The following is a 20,079-nucleotide window of genomic DNA, read 5'->3' as shown; positions in this document are numbered from 1 at the left end:
TACCTGCATACATACTGGACTGGTAAGGAGCACTGCTATAACTATTATTAGTAGTAGAATTATAATGATTTAAACATTTGAACAAGTTGGGAAAACCCTTCAGTTAACTACTGTACCTATCAATTATCCAGTTGTAGGAATTATGGTTCCTCAATATACATTTAACAACGTATGCTATGTGTTACAGCACTAATTTTGGTGTCCCCCTCAGGAATTGCTCTTGAGAAAATTTAATGTAATTGTCCCCTCCAAGGTTGATCTCAGATTTTCGCCCCTGTAGCTACCAATGTCTGGACGAAGTTTTGAAATTGTATACTGATGACGTGCATTGACGTACTGGACACACCCGCAGCACCCTCAAGGCGCGAGGCCAGGAGCTCTGGGGGCCCATGCGCCTGTCATGGATGTGATTTTATCAATTCAGTAATCATTTTGACAGTAAACCTCCCTAAAGTCATTCATAAATATTTTACATTTCCAGATGTAGTAGGAAACAAAGTGTTTGTTTCAGGAACATGACTGAAAAAAGTGCCTCGGGACTTTACATACTTTTGATTAAACGTATAAGGGGATATCCGTGAACAAATGCTATGGTCAAGGCTACGATGGCACCAATGCAATGAGTGGAGCTTATTCAGGTGTTCAAAAGCGAATATCAGACCGAGAGCCTGATGCCTCTTAGATAGTTCTTTATGAGTTTTAGTTAAGAAAATGAAGCGACAGTTACAGGGATGGTAAAAACAGCTTGATTGCCGTAGCAACATCAGGGAAACTGGGCAGAAGGAAGGAGGGCTTCAAATACTACAGTTCTGCGACATCTTTAATTGAGCCTCTCATTCGCCTTAATTGCCTCCTCAACAAGTTACGGAAAGAGATGAACTGTATAGGAAGCTCTGGGGACAGGTCGTCTGGATACTATACAGCCAATATATTGGCAGATGCAAACAGATGATCGTTTTCTGCAGAAAACAGGTCTTGACGTCTTAACAAAAAAGCGGTATGCGATTTACTTAATTCTGGTGAACCGGATCTAAAAGAAAGGTCATGTTCGATTCAACCGACATATGCAGCCAACACGAAAACATTGCCTTTAAATGTGCATAGCTGACAAAGCATGTGCATAGCTGACAAAGTTGCGTGGTTGCAAATATCAACAATCCCTTATTTGTGGTATATCTTGTTATGCATCATTCAAGACTACATTTAAATTGTGTGCAGCGCAATGGACATCGGACTAGAATGCACAATGTCTCAGGAAAGATTGTCTAGGTTGGCAGTACTCAGGATAGAAAACAGTTGGGCCTGCAACCTGGACCTACAGGCCATGGTAAAAACATTTGCACACATAAAAGGAGGACTTCAGGAGACCAGGGAAGTCTCTTAAGTTGGATTTGATTTAATTGAATTTACAGTGAATAATGCATCCCATTTATTTAGGCTATTAGCCAGATAAAACCAGCTGAGTTCAACAATACTGGCTGGATTGATACTCAAACCGACTCCTTTTTTCCTCATTGTTCGGCTATTTGATGTGTAATTTTTATAAAACGTTTATAAATAGCATCTAAATACACTATATATACAAAAGTATGTGGACACCCCTTCAAATGAGTGGATTCGCTATTTCAGCCACACCCGTTGCTGACAGGTGTATAACATTGAGCACACAGACATGTAATCTCCAGAGAGAAACATTGGCAGTAGAATGACTTTCCTGAAGAGCTCAGTGACTTTCAACGTGGCACCGTCATAGGATGCTACCTTTCCAACAAGTCAGTTTGTCAAATTTCTGCCCAGCTAGAACTGTCCCGCTCAACTGTAAGTGCTGTTATTGTGAAGTGGAAAACAACTGCTCAGCTATAAAGTGGTAGGCCACACAACCTAACAGAATGGGACCGCAGAGAGCTGAAGCGCATAGCATGTCAAATTGTCTGTCCTCAGTTGCAAGCTAAAGAGTAGAGCTGCCGCTTTCAAGGAGCAGGACTCTATCCCGGACGCTTATAAGAAATCTCGCTATGCCCTCCAATGAACCATCAAACAGGCAAAGCGTAAACACAGGACTAAGATTGAATCGCACTACACCGGCTCCAACGCTCATCTGATGTGGCAGGGCTTGCAAACTATTGCGGACTACAAAGGGAAGCACCGCTGCGAGCTGTCCATTAACACGAGCCTACCAGATTAGATAAATAACTTCTATGCTCGCTTCGAGGCAAGCAACACTGAAGCATGCATGAGAGCAACAGCTGTTCTGGACGACAGTGTGATCGCGCTCTCCGTCGCCGATGTGAGTAAGACCTTTAAACAGGTCAACATTCACAAGGCCGTGGCGCCAGACAGATTACCAGGATGTGTACTCCGAGGATGCGCTGACCATCTGGCAAGTGTCTTTACTGACATTTGTAACCTGTCCCTGACCGAGTATGTAATACCAACATATTAAAGCAGACCATCATAGTCCCTGTTCCCAAGAACACCAAGGTAACCTGCCTAAATGACTACAGACCCATAACACTCACGTCTGTAGCCATGAAGTGCTTTGAAAGGCTGGTCATGGCTCATATCAACACCATAATCCCTGAAACCCTAGTCCCACTCCAATTTGTATACCGCCCTCACAGATCCACAGATGATGCAATCTCTATTGCACTCCACACTGCCCTTTCCCACCTGGACAAAAGGAACACCTATGTGAGAATGCTATTCATTGACTACAGCTCAGCGTTCAACTAAGGACCTGGGACTAAACACCTCCCTCTGCAACTGGATCCTGGACTTCCTGACGGGCCGCCCCCAGGTGGTAAGGGTAGGTAACAACACATCTGCCACTCTGATCCTCAACACAGGGGCCCCTCAGGGGTGCGTGCTCAGTCCCCTCCTGTACTCCCTGTTCACCCGTGACTGCATGGCCAAGCACGACTCCAACACCACCATTAAGTTTGCAGACGACCCAACAGTGGTAGGCCTGATCACTGACAACGATAAGACAGCCTATAGGGAGGAGGTCAGAGACCTGGCAGTGTGGTGCCAGGATAACAACCTCTCCCTCAACGTGATCAAGACAAATTGTGGACTGGTATGGCAACTGTACGCAAGGCACTACAATGGGTAGTGTGTACGGCCCAGTACATCACTGGGCCAACCTTCCTGCCATCCAGGACCTCTATACCAGGCGGTCAGAGGAAGGCCCAAAAAATTGCCAAGGACTCCAGTCACCCTAGTCATAGACTGTTCTCTCTGCAACTGCACGGCAAGTGGTACCTGAGCGCCAAATCTATGTCAAAAAGGCTTCTTAACAGCTTCTACCCCCAAGCCATAAGACTCCTGAACAGCTAATCAAATGGCTACCCGGACTATTTGCATTGTCCCCACCCCCATTTTTATGCTGCTGCTACTCTCTGTTTATTATCCATGCATAGTCACTTTACATCTACCTACATGTACAGTTGAAGTCGGAAGTTTACATACACCTTAGCCAAATACATTTAAACTCAGTTTTTCACAATTCCTGACATTAATCCGAATAAAGATTCCCTGTTTTAGGTCAGTTCGGATCACCACTTCCTTTTAAGAATGTGAAATGTCAGAGTAATAGTAGAGAGAATTATTTATTTCAGCTTTTATTTATTTCATCACATTCCCAGTGGGTCAGAAGTTTACATACACTCAATTAGTATTTGGTAGCATTGCCTTTAAATTGTTTAACTTTGGACAAACGTTTCGGGTAGCCTTCCACAAGCTTCCCACAATAAGTTGGGTGAATTCTGGCCCATTCCTCCTGACAGAGCTGGTGTAACTGAGTCAGGTTTGTAGGCCTCCTTGCTCGCACATGCTTTTTCAGTTCTGCCCACAAATTTTCTATAGGCTTGTGATGGCCACTCCAATACCTTGACTTTGTTGTCCTCAAGCCATTTCGCCACAACTTTGGAAGTATGCTTGGGGTTATTGTCCATTTGGAAGACCCATTTGCGACCAAGCTTTAACTTCCTGACTGATGTCTTGAGATGTTGCCTCAATATATCCACATCATTTTCCTCCCTCATGATGCCATCTATTTTGTGAAGTGCACCAGTCCCTCCTGCAGCAAAGCACTCCCACAACATGATGCTGCCACCTCCGTGCTTCACAGTTGGGATGGTGTTCTTCGGCTTGCAAGCCTCCCCCTTTTTCCTCCAAACATAACGATGGTCATTATGGCCAAAGAGTTCTATTTTAGTTTCCTCAGACCAGAGGACATTTCTCCAAAAAGTACGATCTTTGTCCCCATGTGCAGTTGCAAACCGTAGTCTGGCTTTTTTATGGCTGTTTTGGAGCAGTGGCTTCTTCCTTGCTGAGCGGCCTTTCAGGTTATGTCGATATAGGACTCGTTTTACTTTGGATATAGATACTTTGTACCTGTTTCCTCCAGCATCTTCACAAGGTCCTTTGCTGTTGTTCTGGGACTGATTTGCACTTTTCGCACCAATGTACGTTCATCTCTAGGAGACAGAACGCGTCTCCTTCCTGAACGGTATGACTGCTGCGTGGTCCCATGGTGTTTATACTTGCGTACTATTGTTTGTACAGATGAACGTGGTACCTTCAGACGTTTGAATATTGCTTCCAAGGATGAACCAGACTTGTGGGGGTCTACATTTTTTTCTGAGCACCGAGTTTGAAGGTAGGCATTGAAATACATCCACAGGTACACCTCCAATTGACGCAAATGATGTCAGTTAGCCTATCAGAAGCTTCTAAAGCCATTTGCTGGAATTTTCCAAGCTGTTTAAAAGCACAGTCAACTTAGTGTATGTAAACTTCTAACCCACTGGAATTGTGATATAGTGAATTATAAGTGAAATAATTGGTCTGTAAACAATTGTTGGAACATTGACTTGTGTCATGCACAAAGTAGATGTCCTAACCGACTTGCCAAAACTATAATTTGTTAACAAGAAATTTGAGGAGTGGTTGAAAAACTAGTTTTAATGACTCCAACCTAAGTGTATGTAAACTTCCGACTTCAACTGTACATATTACCTCAATTACCTCAACTAACCGCCGGTGCCCCCGCACATTGACTCTGTACCGGATCCCCCTGTATATAGTCTCGCTATTGTTATTTTATTGTTGCTCCTTAATTATTTCTTATATATCTATTTCTATTTTATTATTTACTTATTTTTTATTTAAACTGCATTGTCGGTTAAGGGCTTGTAAGTAAGCATTTCACTGTGACATAACGTTTGATTTGATTTGACCGCTCACTACCGAGTTCCAAATTGCCTCTGGAAGCAACGTCAGCACAAGAACTGTTCGTTGGGCGCTTCATGAAATGGGTTTCTATGGCTGAGCAGCCGCACACAAGCCTAAGATGACCATGCGCAATGCCAAGCATCGGCTGGAGTGATGTAAAGATCGATGCCATTGGACTCGGGAGTAGTGGGAACTGGGTTTGGCGGATGCCAGGAGAATGCTACTTGCCCGAATGCAGAGTACCAACTGTAAAGTTTGGTGGAGGAGGAATTTCGGCCAAGGCTAAATAAGTTATAGGCCTATAGCTAAAGAGACTGCACTGCATAATGAAACAACCCCTAGTAAGCTTTTGTTTTGAAGGTGGACTGACTGTATTATTTGGCAGTAATAAACTGGTTTTATGCACAACAACTTTCTATTCAAGCTAGTAAAGAGCGCAAGGACGGCTCATGGCCTACAGGTTCAATCAAATCGAATCAAATTGTATTTGTCACATGCGCCGAATACAAAAGGTGTAGATCTTACCGTGAAATGCTGACTTACAAGCCCTTAACCAACAATGCAGTTCAAGAAGTAGAGTTAAGAGAAAAATTACAAAATAAACAAAGTAAAACATTTTTTTTTAAAGTAACACAAGAAAATTATATATCAATAACGAGGCTATATAGAGGGGGTACCGGCACTGAGTCAATGTGTAGGGGTACAGGTTAGTTGAGGTAATTTGTTAATTTTAAGGAAGCCTATTGTCATGACTTCCACCAAAGGTGGCTCCTCTCCCTGTTCGGGCGGCGCTCGGCGGTCGTCGTCGCTGGTATACTAGCTGCCAACGATCCCTTTTCTTTTTCGTTTGGTTTTGTCTGTCTTGCTGTTTACCTGTGTATAATTTAGGTTATTAGTGGGGTATTTTATCTCGCCCTACCCTCTTGGTTTTGTGCGGGATTGTTCGTGTAGCTGTCATTTTGTTTGGGTTGCGTTTTGGTTTGTTCTGTTGAACAGGTGTTTTTCTGGACTACGTTCCTGTTGTTTTGTGGCTACTGTTGTGGTTCTGTTCCTGTTCTTTCGACTTGTAAATAAAATGCCCTTTCTTTCAATTCGCTCTCTCCTGCGCCTGACTCCACACCCACCTCTCCTAGGGAGAAACTGACACCTATACAAGACAGTTGTATATTATTTACAAAATATTTCGGTAGCTGATTAGTATACTGTTGCATCGACAATATATTTTACAATCTGAAATGTTTGAATTCCGAACATTAAGTACTGTACAAGTAATCACATTATGTCCACCAGCCAGCAGTCTAAAAACGGCCGCATGGCGGCACCGTGTATAGATTGGTGAACTGTTATGCTTAACATGAGAAAATGACAACCAAATAGGCCATGATGTGGCACACAATTGGCCCAGCGTCACCCGGGTTAAGGGAGGGTTTAGGTAATGCAAAGCTATACTGTAGCACAGCATTCTTAAATCGTTTAAAAAAAAAACTTTTTATCTCCCCCTTTTCTCCCCAATTTGTAGTTACATTCTTGGCCCATCATTGCAACTCCCATACGGGCTCGGGAGAGGCGACGGTCGAGAGACATATGTCCTCCGAAACACAACCCTGCCAAGCCGCACTGCTTCTTGACACACCGCTTGCTTAACCCGGAAGCCTGACACACCAATGTGTCAGAGGAAACACTGTACAACTGGAGACAGAAGTCAGCGTGCATGTGCCTGGTCCGCAACAAAAAGTCACTAGAGCACGATGGGACAAGGACATAGCGGCTGGCTAAACCCGGATAACACTGGTCCAATTGTGCACTGCCTCATGGGTCTCCCCGGCATGGTCGACTGTGACAAAGCCTGGGATCGAACCCGGGTCTGTAATGATGCCTCAAGGACTGCGATGCAGTGCCTTAGACCGCTGCGCCACTCAGGAGGCCGTAGTACAGCATTCTAACCTGTATTCACCTCTGTATTCACCTCACATGACTTTAACATGGAGAAGGACTGTCTATAGCGGTGAAACAGAACACTTAGAGCAGGAGTGTCAAACTCTTCCCATGGAGGGCCTAGTGTCTGCTGGCTTTTCCTTTCATTTTGACCTAGACAACCAGGTGAGGGGAGTTCCTTACTAATCAGCGATCTTAATTCATCAATCAAGTACAAGGGAGGGGTGAAAACCGTACACACTTGGCACTCAATGGAATGAGTTTTTACACGTGACTTAGAGAGTCTGTCTATAACGGTGGAAAACAACAATTAGAGCCTCTGTCTATAAGGGTGGAAAGGAACAGTTATAGCCTCTGTCTATAAGGGTGGGACAGAAAAGTTAGAGCCTCTGTCTATAAGGGTGGAAAGGAACCGTTATAGCCTCTGTCTATAATGTGGAACAGAACACTTAGAGCCTCTATCCATAAAGGTGGAACAGAACACTTAGAGCCTCTGTCTATAAGGGTGGGACAGAAAAGTTAGAGCCTCTGTCTATAAGGGTGGAAAGGAACAGTTATAGCCTCTGTCTATAATGTGGAACAGAACACTTAGAGCCTCTATCCATAAAGGTGGAACAGAACACTTAGAGCCTCTGTCTATAACCGTGGAACAGAACAATTGGAGCCTCGGTCTATAATGGTGGGACAGAAAAGTTAGAGCCTCTGCTTATAAGGCTGGAACAGAACACTTCGAGCCTCTATCCATAAAGGTGGAACCGAACACTTAGAGCCTCTGTCTATAACAGTGGAACAGAACACTAAGAGCCTCTGTCTATAACAGTGGAACAGAACACTAAGAGCCTCTGTCCATAACAGTGGAACGGAACACTTAGAGCCTCTATCTATAAGGCTGGAACACAACACTTAGAGTCTCTGTTTATAATGGAGAAACAGAACACTTAGAGCATCTGTGATGGGGGAACAGAACACTTAGAGCCTCTGTCTATAATAGTGGAACAGACCACTTAGAGCCTAAGGGTGGAACAGAACACTTAGAGCCTCTGTCTATAATGGTGGAACAGAACACTTAGAGCCTCTGTCTATAATAGTGGAACAGACCACTTAGAGCCTAAGGGTGGAACAGAACACTTAGAGCCTCTGTCTATAATGGTGGAACAGAACACTTAGAGCCTCTGTCTATAATAGTGGAACAGACCACTTAGAGCCTAAGGGTGGAACAGAACACTTAGAGCCTCTGTCTATAATGGTGGAACAGAACACTTAGAGCCTAAGGGTGGAACAGACCACTTAGAGCCTAAGGGTGGAACAGAACACTTAGAGCCTCTGTCTATAATGGTGGAACAGACCACTTAGAGTTTATACTGTAGAATGTTATTTGTGTTTCTTGTCTCAGTTATGAATTGCTCTAAGCAGAAGGAAGACAAAGCATGGGAAGCAGTTAGTTAGGTAAACACATTAACTTCGTTATTTTTGGATGTACCTGAAGCTATGGTTATTTTTAAATCCATAAGCCATGAAAAAAATGACTTCCGTTTTTCCCACTATAAAAGACTGTAATCAACTTGAGAAATATGTTTTTTTTAAATCATCTTTTATTATTTTGTTCATATTGAATTGTATTGAATTGGCTGAAAATAATTCAAATGTGTGGTATAAATCCCTCAATATATGCAGTCTTCAGTCTTCTTCCAGGAAAAGAGTTTGGATGTGAAATGGAGACAGATGCCAGTGGAAGACTGGCAGAGGGAGAATGGGATGAGTGAACATTTACGCCTCGGCACATTCACCTGCAATAGAGAGGAGGGAGAAAAGAGAGAGGAGATGATTTCTACCAGTGAAGCACATTCATATGTATCTAATCGCCATAATAATATTGTACATCTGTGTATGTGTGTGTGTTGTCGTACCGTTCTGGGGCAGGATAACAATGTTCCCAGAGAGGATTCCTGTATCCAGAGAGAACTGCATGAACCTCTCCTGGAGCTCTGCGCTCACCTCTGGAGTGCGACCTACAGGTTAACACAGCCAGGTTAACACGACCAGGTTAACACGACACGACCAGGTTAACACGACCAGGTTAACACGACCAGGTTAACACAACACAGCCAGGTTAACACGACCAGGTTAACACGACCAGGTTAACACAACACAACCAGGTTAACACAACACGACCAGGTTAACACAACATGACCAGGTTAACACAGCCAGGTTAACACAACCAGGTTAACACAACACGACCAGGTTAACACAACACGACCAGGTCAACACGACCAGGTTAACACAGCCAGGTTAACCCACACAACCAGGTTAACACAGCCAGGTTAACCCACACAACCAGGCTAACACGACCAGGTTAACACGACCAGGTTAACACAGCCAGGTCAACCCACACAACCAGGCTAACACGACCAGGTTAACACGACCAGGTTAACACAGCCAGGTTAACCCACACAACCAGGTCAACACGACCAGGTTAAAACAACACGACCAGGTTAACACACACAACCAGGTTAACACAACCAGGTTAACACAACCAGGTTAACACAACCAGGTTAACATGACCAGGTTAACACAACACGACCAGGTTAACACAACACGACCAGGTCAACACAACACGACCAGGTCAACACGACCAGGTTAACACAGCCAGGTTAACACGACCAGGTTAACACAACACGACCAGGTTAACACAACACGACCAGGTCAACACGACCAGGTTAACACAGCCAGGTTAACCCACACAACCAGGTTAACACAGCCAGGTTAACCCACACAACCAGGTTAACACAGCCAGGTTAACCCACACAACCAGGTTAACACGACCAGGTTAACACAACACGACCAGGTTAACACAGCCAGGTTAACCCACACAACCAGGTTAACACAGCCAGGTTAACACAACCAGGTTAAAACAACACGACCAGGTTAACACACATAACCAGGTTAACACAACCAGGTTAATACAACACGACCAGGTTAACACAGCCAGGTTAACCCACACAACCAGGTTAATACGACCAGGTTAACACAGCCAGGTTAACCCACACAACCAGGTTAACACAGCCAGGTTAACCCACACAACCAGGTTAACACAACCAGGTTACCACAACACGACCAGGTTAACACAACACGACCAGGTTAAAACAACACGACCAGGTTAACACAACACGACCAGGTTAACACAACACAACCAGGTTAACACACACAACCAGGTTAACACAACACGACCAGGCTAACACACACAACCAAGTTAACACAACACGACCAGGTTAACACAGCCAGGTTAACCCACACAACCAGGTTAACACAACACGACCAGGTTAACACACACAACCAGGTTAACACAACCAGGTTAATACAATCAGGTTAACACAACACGACCAGGTTAACACACACAACCAGGTTAAAAGAACACGACCAGGCTAACACACACAACCAGGTTAACACAACACGGCCAGGTTAACACACACAACCAGGTTAACACAAGCAGGTTAACACAACACAACTAGGTTAACACAACAAAAAAGTTTAACACAAGCAGGTTAACACAGCACAACCAGGTAAACACAACAAAACCCGGTTAACACAACAGATCCAAGTTAACACAACCAGGTTAACACAACAAAAACAGTTCAACACAACCAGGTAAACACAACAAAACCAGATTAACACAACACTACCAGGTTAACACAAAAGAACCATGTTAACACAAACAGGTTAACACAACACAACCAGGTAAACACAAAACTACAAGCTTAACACAGCACAACCAGGTTAACAGAACCAGGATAAAACAACAGAACAAAACCAGTTTAACACAAGCAGTTTGTCACAACACTACCAGGATAACACAACACAACCAGGTTAATACAACACAACCAGGTTAACACAATCAGGTTAACACAACACTACCTGGTTACCATAACCAGATTACCACACCCAGGTTAACAGAACACAACCAGGTTAACAGAACACTACCAGGTTAACAGAACACTACCAGGTTAACAGAACACTACCAGGTTAACACAACCAGGTTAACAGAACACAACCAGGTTAACAGAACACTACCAGGTTAACAGAACACTACCAGGTTAACAGAACACTACCAGGTTAACAGAACACTACCAGGTTAACAGAACACTACCAGGTTAACAGAACACAACCAGGTTAACAGAACACTACCAGGTTAACACAATACAATCAGGTTAACACAACACTACCAGGTTAACACAACACAACCAGGTTAACAGAACACAACCAGGTTAACACAAACCCACCTGTAACATGACCATGCTAAAACCAGAGACCAAAGTGAAACTGTGAAGAATTATACAAAACATGAGAATCTAAAGGTCTGAATTAATTTCAGACATGCAGACAGCCAGACAGACTTACTGAAGAGTTTGTTGAGCACGTCAGTTACTCCGTGTTTGGTCTTGATGGTGTGGATCAGAGCAAAGTCATCATACTGGACAGCTACCACACGCATGTCATTTTCATTGTTCCAACCTGAGAGAGGGAGAAAGAGATATGTAGTTACGTTGACTGTGTGTGTGTGTGTGTGTGTGTGTGTGTGTGTGTGTGTGTGTGTGTGTGTGTGTGTGTGTGTGTGTGTGCGTGCGTGCGTGCGTGTGTGTGAACTCACGCTGGCTGGTGAAGGTGAAGCGGCCTGGTATATCAGTCTTCTTGGCCAGTTCAGTCATCCTCCAGCAAGAGCCATCAGCGCTGAGAGAAGAGCATCAGTATCAGTGAAATGGACACACACACGGACACACGGACACACACGGACACACACACACACACACGCGGACACACACACACACGCGGACACACACACACACACACGGACATACAGACACACACACGGACACAGACGGACATACAGACACAGACACACACACACACACGGACACACACAGAAACTCACTTGCGCATGGCGCTGCTGATGTCCAGGTCACCTCCGGCAGTGGGCAGCATCATGGAAGTTCCCATCTTCATACCAGCCTTACGATTCACAAACCACTTGGCGTTGGTGGCAAAGCCCACGGCCCACCACTTACCAGCCATCTGGGGAGAGAGAATATAGTTAGAAGAAAAAGAAGAACCACTATTCATTCATTCTCACAATGCAAATTGATTCAATAGTCATGGCAGATGATCCACTGTCCTCTCTCTACTCTGACCCTCCTCAATCCCAGAATCTCTTCTCTCAACTCTTTGCCTGCTCTCTTTTTGTTGTTGAGGCCTATCTCATTTGTTTTATCAGTTCTCTAAGTCTCTCTTTCTCTCTCACCTTCTCCAGGTTGAAGTCTTTCTGAGGCATGACGTCGACGCAGGCTACCAGCGTAGTGCACAGCAGAACTCCCATTATGCTCAGCCTCATGGTTACAGATCGGTGTGTGTGACGGCTCGACTCTCCGGGGTGTGTGTGAGGAGGAAAATGAGTAAGGTGGGAGCTGACTGAGGGTCCTTATATCCTCCAACATTCTTCTCTTCTCCTCCCCTCTTCTCTTCTCCTCCCCTCTTCTCTTCTCCTCCCCTCTCCTCCCCCTTGCTTCCAGTTAGTCCCTCCTCTCTCCATCCCTCAAAGATATGTAAATCTCCCCCTTATACAACTGCACAAGAAGGGGGATTAGGGGGGAGTCAACAATGAAAGCAGAATGATTTGTTCCTTTCCTTCTCTCTCCTATCCTCTCCTCTCCTCCTCCTCATTCTCTCTCCTCTCCTTCTCTCTACTATCCTCTCCTCTCTCCCCGCCTTCTCTCTCCTCTCATTCTTTCTCCTCCTCCTCATTCTCTCTCCTGCTCCTCTCCTCTCCATTGTAGACAATTGATAGGAAAACACACACACACACACACACACACAAATATATTCAACCAATTTAATATGTCATAGAAAATATGCTGCTGAGCAGTCAGAACTCGGGCTCTGTCTCCCTTTGAGTCTTCCTCAACATATTGGCTGGGAAGGAGAGATGAGACAAGCTCAGAATGAACACAGAAACAAACACTGACTATACGAAATAAATAAACTTAGAGAGAAAGCAATGAACATGTTCATACAAATCTGTTTCTATAGTCTATAGAATTTCGGCTGCGTGTTTGTTATGCAAGTACCTTTCCACACACCCTGCAAGACGGAGTAAACGTTATTGTAATGAAACAGCAGGGAGCAGGTCTTCTAGCCCGAAGTCCAGCGCGCTATCGACTATGCCGCAAAAGAATGCTTCACCCGCAAAGTCAATATCGGCGCTTATAAACCCAGGGTCATTACATTATATTTTTTGGGGTGAAAGTTATTTGACTACATGAAGGCCCAATAAACAGATGTAAATTACATTTTAAAAGGGATATTCGGTGGATATAAAAAAAACATTTTTACAATCCACACCTTTTTATATATAGGCCTACATTAAAAAAAATAAAGATTTCGTATTTCAATCGTCATTAGCTCTTTAACAAAGCGTGCCATGGCTATGAAAATGGTATATTCTTAATCAGGGGTGGATGGAGAAGATCAAAATCAACAACCAAAAAAGGGTGTGGATCGTTCTGCATCCCCCAGATTCAGAATATACAATTTTCATAGTCATGGCATGATTGGTTCAATAGCTAGTTATGAGAGAAAAATTAATATCCACGGAATATTCCGTATAAAACTACTTTTACCTCAGTATAAAATACATTTTACCTCGATGCCTGACCGGTGCCTTTCCCACCGGTCTGCATCTCTGTCATTCCTCCCTCTACAGATGCAGCTCTGCAGCGCATCCCAATACAACCCAGAGAATCCTTCTACATGTCACCGCTACTCAGCCTACTGTATAAGAAGTCTATCGTCTATATTCATATGGTTGTAGCCTATATGTTGCGAATCCATTCTAAAGTAGACTGGTTTTAGCTCCACGATGCACAGCCGTTGATAAGGTTTCATAGCTACCAATGTCTGGACGAAGTTTTGAAATTGTATACTATTGACGTACTGGACACACCCGCAAGGCACACAGACATGTAATCTCCAAAGACAAACATTAGCAGTGAAATGGCCTTACTGTAAAGCTCAGTGATTTTCAACATGGCACCGTCATAGGAGGACACCTTTCCAACAAGTCAGTCCTGCTAGAGCTGCCCCTTCAACTATAAGTGCTGTTATTGTGAAGTGGAAATGTTTAGGAGCAGCAACTGCTGAGCCGCAAAGTGGTAGGCCACACAAGCTCACAGAACGGGACCACCAAGTGCTGAAGCTTATAGCATGTAAAATTTGTCTCTCCTCTCCTCCTTCTCTCTCCTCCTTCTCTCTCCTCCTTCTCTCTCCTCCTTCTCTCTCCTCCTTCTCTCTCCTCCTCCTTCTCTCCCCTCTCCTTCTCTCCCCTCCTCCTTCTCTCTCCTCTCCTTCTCTCTCCTCTCCTTCTCTCTCCCCTCTTCGCTCCTCTCCTCCTCCTTCTCTCTCCTCCTCCTTCTCTCACCTCTCCTTCTCTCTCCCCTCTTCGCTCCTCTCCTTCTCTCTCCTCCTCCTTCTCTCACCTCTCCTTCACTCTCCCCTCCTTCACTCTCCCCTCTTCGCTCCTCTCCTCCTCCTTCTCTCTCCTCTCCTTCTCTCTCCTCTCCTCCTCCTTCTCTCTCCTCTCCTTCTCTCTCCTCTCCTCCTCCTTCTCTCACCTCTCCTTCTCTCTCCCCTTTTCGCTCCTCTCCTCCTTCTCCCTCCTCTCCTTCTCTCTCATCTCCTCCTCCTTCTCCCCCAATAATGGTACGACTTATCTATTTAGACAAGTCTGATTCCTGGTCTGAACAACCTCCACCCTGAAATCCACATGTAAGTGTAACAGTATAACTTAAGTTATACTGTTACATTGATGCTGTTGACCCGGATCACTGGTTGCTGCGGAAAAGGAGGAGGTTGAAAGGGGGGTGAGTGTAACGGATGTGAAATGGCTAGCTAGTTAGCGGGTACGCGCTACTAGCGTTTCAATCAGTTACGTCACTTGCTCTGAAACCTAGAAGTAGTGTTGCACCTTGCTCTGCAAGCGCCGTGGCCTTTGTGGAGCGATGGGTAACGATGCTTCGTGGGCGACCGCTGTTGATGTGTGCAGAGGGTCCCTGGTTCGCGCCCGTGTCGGGGCGAGGGGACGGTCTAAAGTTAAACTGTTACATAAGCATGAAGACACACACACACACACACACATGAATGCACCAACACATATACACACAGTATCCTCAGAGTGAGGTAAAGCATAGTCCTCATGTTAACCCCATACCCTTTAGGGCTGCAACATGTGAGTTGTAACATTCCTCTGTCAGTCATGACATTTAACACTGCGGAGGACAGAACGTGGGTTAACATAGGTCATGTAACGCTGGGGTTTGGGGTGAATCCCCTCCCACCCCCTTATAGAAATGATTTGTTCATAGTGAATATATTGTAGACAATTTATAGGAAAACACACACACACACAAAATCAATTAAATCGTTTTCATTTGTCATATTTTGCTGAGCAGTCAGAACTCGCGCTTGGTCGCCCTTTGAATCTTATTCAACATATTACCACGCAATCTGGGAACGAGAGATTAGACAAACTCAGAACAAACACAGAAACAAAGACCCCCGACCATACAAACTCAGAACAAACTCAAAAGTGAAAAAGAGAGAAAAAGTTATTAACATGTCCATACATTTACATGAACATCTGTTTCTACAGCCTATGGAAGTTGTGGTGCGTATTCACAATCGGTAACAGTTATATAAACTTGTTTACGGAATGTATAACTGATCGTTATGCAAGTACATGTCCACATGCCCTGCATGAAGAGTAAACATGATGTTTTTTGGTGGGGTTATTGATCTCTAATGAAGGCGCAATGAACTGAGGTACAAAAAAAAGTAGACTGGATATTCTGTGGCTCTCTCATCAATAGCTGTTGAACCAAGCATGCCATGACTGAAAATGATGTCTTCTGAATCAAGGGAGAAGGGAGATTGATCCACAGATCAGGAACAGTTTATTTTTGTTGTTGATTATTTTTATTTGTAAACGTTTTACTAAGATTTCAATCTTCACTAGTTTTTAAACAAAGTGTACCAGGACTATGAAAAGTATATATTCTGATTAATGGGAAGATGGTTAACAAATCCTCCTTGATTCAGAATATATCATTTGCAGTCATGGCAAGCCTTGTTTAAGACATATTGAGGATTGAAATCCTAGTAAAACGTTTACAAATAAAAATAATCAACAACAAACATAATCAACAACAAAAAGGTGTGGATAGTGCTCCATCCTCTCCTGATTTAGAATAGGCCTTATATCATTTTCAGAGTTGTGGCACACTTTGCTTAAAAGGTATTGAAGATTGAAATGCAAATAACAATTTTTTAAAATACACTGCTCAAAAAAATAAAGGGAACACTTAAACAACACAATGTAACTCCAAGTCAATCACACTTCTGTGAAATCAAACTGTCCACTTAGGAAGCAACACTGATTGACAATACATTTCACATGCTGTTGTGCAAATGGAATAGACAAAAGGTGGAAATTATAGGCAATTAGCAAGACACCCCCAAAAAAGGAGTGATTCTGCAGGTGGTGACCACAGACCACTTCTCAGTTCCTATGCTTCCTGGCTGATGTTTTGGTCACTTTTGAATGCTGGCGGTGCTCTCACTCTAGTGGTAGCATGAGACGGAGTCTACAACCCACACAAGTGGCTCAGGTAGTGCAGTTCATCCAGGATGGCACGTCAATGCGAGCTGTGGCAAAAAGGTTTGCTGTGTCTGTCAGCGTAGTGTCCAGAGCATGGAGGTGCTACCAGGAGACAGGCCAGTACATCAGGAGACGTGGAGGAGGCCGTAGGAGGGCAACAACCCAGCAGCAGGACCGCTACCTCTGCCTTTGTGCAAGGAGGTGCACTGCCAGAGCCCTGCAAAATGACCTCCAGCAGGCCACAAATGTGCATGTGTCTGCTCAAACGGTCAGAAACAGACTCCATGAGGGTGGTATGAGGGCCCGACGTCCACAGGTGGGGGTTGTGCTTACAGCCCAACACCGTGCAGGACGTTTGGCATTTGCCAGAGAACACCAAGATTGGCAAATTCGCCACTGGTGCCCTGTGCTCTTCACAGATGAAAGCAGGTTCACACTGAGCACATGTGACAGACGTGACAGAGTCTGGAGATGCCGTGGAGAACGTTCTGCTGCCTGCAACATCCTCCAGCATGACCGGTTTGGCGATGGGTCAGTCATGGTGTGGGGTGGCATTTCTTTGTGGGGCCGCACAGCCATCCATGTGCTCGCCAGAGGTAGCCTGACTGCCATTAGATACCGAGATGAGATCTTCAGACCCCTTGTGAGACCATATGCTGACACATGCACATTTGTGTCCTGCTGGAGGTCATTTTGCAGTGCTCTGGCAGTGCACCTCCTTGCACAAAGGCGGAGGTAGCATCCCTGCTGCTGGGTTGTTGCCCTCCTACGGCCTCCTCCACGTCTCCTTATGTACTGGCCTGTCTCCTGGTAGCGCCTCCATGCTCTGGACACTACGCTGACAGACACAGCAAACCTTTTTGCCACAGCTCGCATTGACGTGCCATCCTGGATGAACTGCACTACCTGAGCCACTTGTGTGGGTTGTAGACTCCGTCTCATGCTACCACTAGAGTGAGAGCACCGCCAGCATTCAAAAGTGGCCAAAACATCAGCCAGGAAGCATAGGAACTGAGAAGTGGTCTGTGGTCACCACCTGCAAAATCGCTCCTTTTTTGGGGGTGTCTTGCTAATTGCCTATAATTTCCACCTTTTGTCTATTCCATTTGCACAACAGCATGTGAAATTTATTGTCAATCAGTGTTGCTTCCTAAGTGGACAGTTTGATTTCACAGAAGTGTGATTGACTTGGAGTTACATTGTGTTGTTTAAGTGTTCCCTTTATTTTTTTGAGCAGTGTATATATTTTTTAAAGCATGGATTGGTCTCCATCCGCCCCTGATCCAGAATATATAATTACCTTAGTCAATGCATCGTTTGTTTAAGAGCTAACGAATATCGAACTAATATCCATTTTAAAAAACAAATTTGACCTCTGTGCCTGACAGGTAGGTATGTGCCTTTTCCACGGATCTGCGTCTCTCTCGTGCCTCCCTCTACAAATGCAGCACTGCATTCTAATAAAATCCAGAGAATCCGTCCTCATGTCACCACTACTCACCAAACAAACTCCAGAAGAAGTCTATTGTCTATATCATATCGCTGTAGTTTGCAATTGTAGCTCCACGACGCACAATCTTTAATATGGTCTCCACTACCAATGGCTGGACAAACGTTTTGAAATTGGATACTCACTGATCACATGGTCCTTATCCACACACTGGCAACACATTTAAAAAAGAGAGTCAAATCAATTTCAACATTATTGTTTTAATATACATAACTAAGGAAAATAAATCTTCTAATTTCATATATGTACAAATGGATCATAATTTAAGCAACAGGAAATTTGAATGATTATGTAGAAAATAATTAATGGACATTTTTGTAGGAGTTGAACTGTCCCTGTTTCTGGTAGTAAAACACTGTGTAGGATCTATAGTCTGTCTCTCCAATCACTATGTCAGTGTTCAGCACCTCTGCTACCTACGCAGGGAACGTGTTCAGCACCGGTCTGCTACCTACGCAGGGAACGTGTTCAGCACCTCTGCTACCTACGCAGGGAACGTGGTCAGCACCTCTGCTACCTACGCAGGGAACGTGTTCAGCACCTCTGCTACCTACGCAGGGAACGTGTTCAGCACCTCTGCTACCTACGCAGGGAACGTGTTCAGCACCTCTGCTACCTACGCAGGGAACGTGTTCAGCACCTCTGCTACCTACGCAGGGAACGTGTTCAGCACCTCTGCTACCTACGCAGGAAACGTGTTCAGCACCTCTGCTACCTACGCAGGGAACGTGTTCAGCAGGGAACGTGTTCAGCAGGGAACGTGTTCACCACCGGTCTGCTACCTACGCAGGGAACGTGTTCAGCACCTCTGCTACCTACGCAGGGAACGTGTTCAGCACCGGTCTGCTACCTACACAAGGAATGTGTTCAGCACCGGTCTGCTACCTACACAGGGAACGTGTTCAGCACCAGTCTGCTACCTACACAGGGAACGTGTTCAGCACCGGTCTGCTACCTACACAGGGAACGTGTTCAGCACCGGTCTGCTACCTACACAGGGAACGTGTTCAGCACCGGTCTGCTACCTACACAGGGAATGTGTTCAGCACCTCTGCTACCTACGCAGGGAACGTGTTCAGCACCGGTCTGCTACCTACACAGGGAACGTGTTCAGCAACGGTCTGCTACCTACACAGGGAATGTGTTCAGCACAGGTCTGCTACCTACGCAGGGAATGTGTTCAGCAACGGTCTGCTACCTACGCAGGGAATGTGTTCAGCACCTCTGCTACCTACGCACGGAACGTGTTCAGCACCAGCCTGCTACCTACACAGGGAATGTGTTCAGCACCTCTGCTACCTACACAGGGAATGTGTTCAGCACCTCTGCTACCTACACAGGGAATGTGTTCAGCACCGGTCTGCTACCTACGCAGGGAATGTGTTCAGCACCTCTGCTACCTACACAGGGAACGTGTTCAGCACCGGTCTGCTACCTACACAGGGAACGTGTTCAGCACCGGTCTGCTACCTACACAGGGAATGTGTTCAGCACCGGTCTGCTACCTACACAGGGAACGTGTTCAGCACCGGTCTGCTACCTACACAGGGAACGTGTTCAGCACCGGTCTGCTACCTACACAGGGAATGTGTTCAGCACCGGTCTGCTACCTACGCAGGGAATGTGTTCAGCACCTCTGCTACCTACACAGGGAACGTGTTCAGCACCGGTCTGCTACCTACACAGGGAACGTGTTCAG

At 45.1% G+C, this 20,079-nt stretch overlaps 1 protein-coding gene across 1 annotated transcript; it reads right to left on the bottom strand.

Moving 5' to 3' along the window:
- Nucleotides 1–8,740: 8,740 nt before the first annotated feature.
- Nucleotides 8,741–12,623, bottom strand: LOC129859034 (lipocalin-like). Its single transcript, XM_055928355.1, has 6 exons — nucleotides 12,464–12,623; nucleotides 12,098–12,237; nucleotides 11,816–11,895; nucleotides 11,566–11,679; nucleotides 9,078–9,179; nucleotides 8,741–8,957 (listed from the first exon to the last, which is right to left on the bottom strand). The coding sequence occupies exons 1-6, from the start codon at nucleotides 12,551–12,553 to the stop codon at nucleotides 8,938–8,940; spliced, it is 546 nt and encodes a 181-aa protein (XP_055784330.1). The 5' UTR covers nucleotides 12,554–12,623; the 3' UTR covers nucleotides 8,741–8,937.
- Nucleotides 12,624–20,079: the final 7,456 nt, after the last annotated feature.

Source organism: Salvelinus fontinalis, chromosome 7, assembly GCF_029448725.1.
Source record: "Salvelinus fontinalis isolate EN_2023a chromosome 7, ASM2944872v1, whole genome shotgun sequence".
In the NCBI taxonomy this organism is placed as follows: domain Eukaryota; kingdom Metazoa; phylum Chordata; class Actinopteri; order Salmoniformes; family Salmonidae; genus Salvelinus; species Salvelinus fontinalis.
Note: the sequence above shows the minus strand (reverse complement) of the source record. Positions and strands in the feature narration are given on the sequence as shown.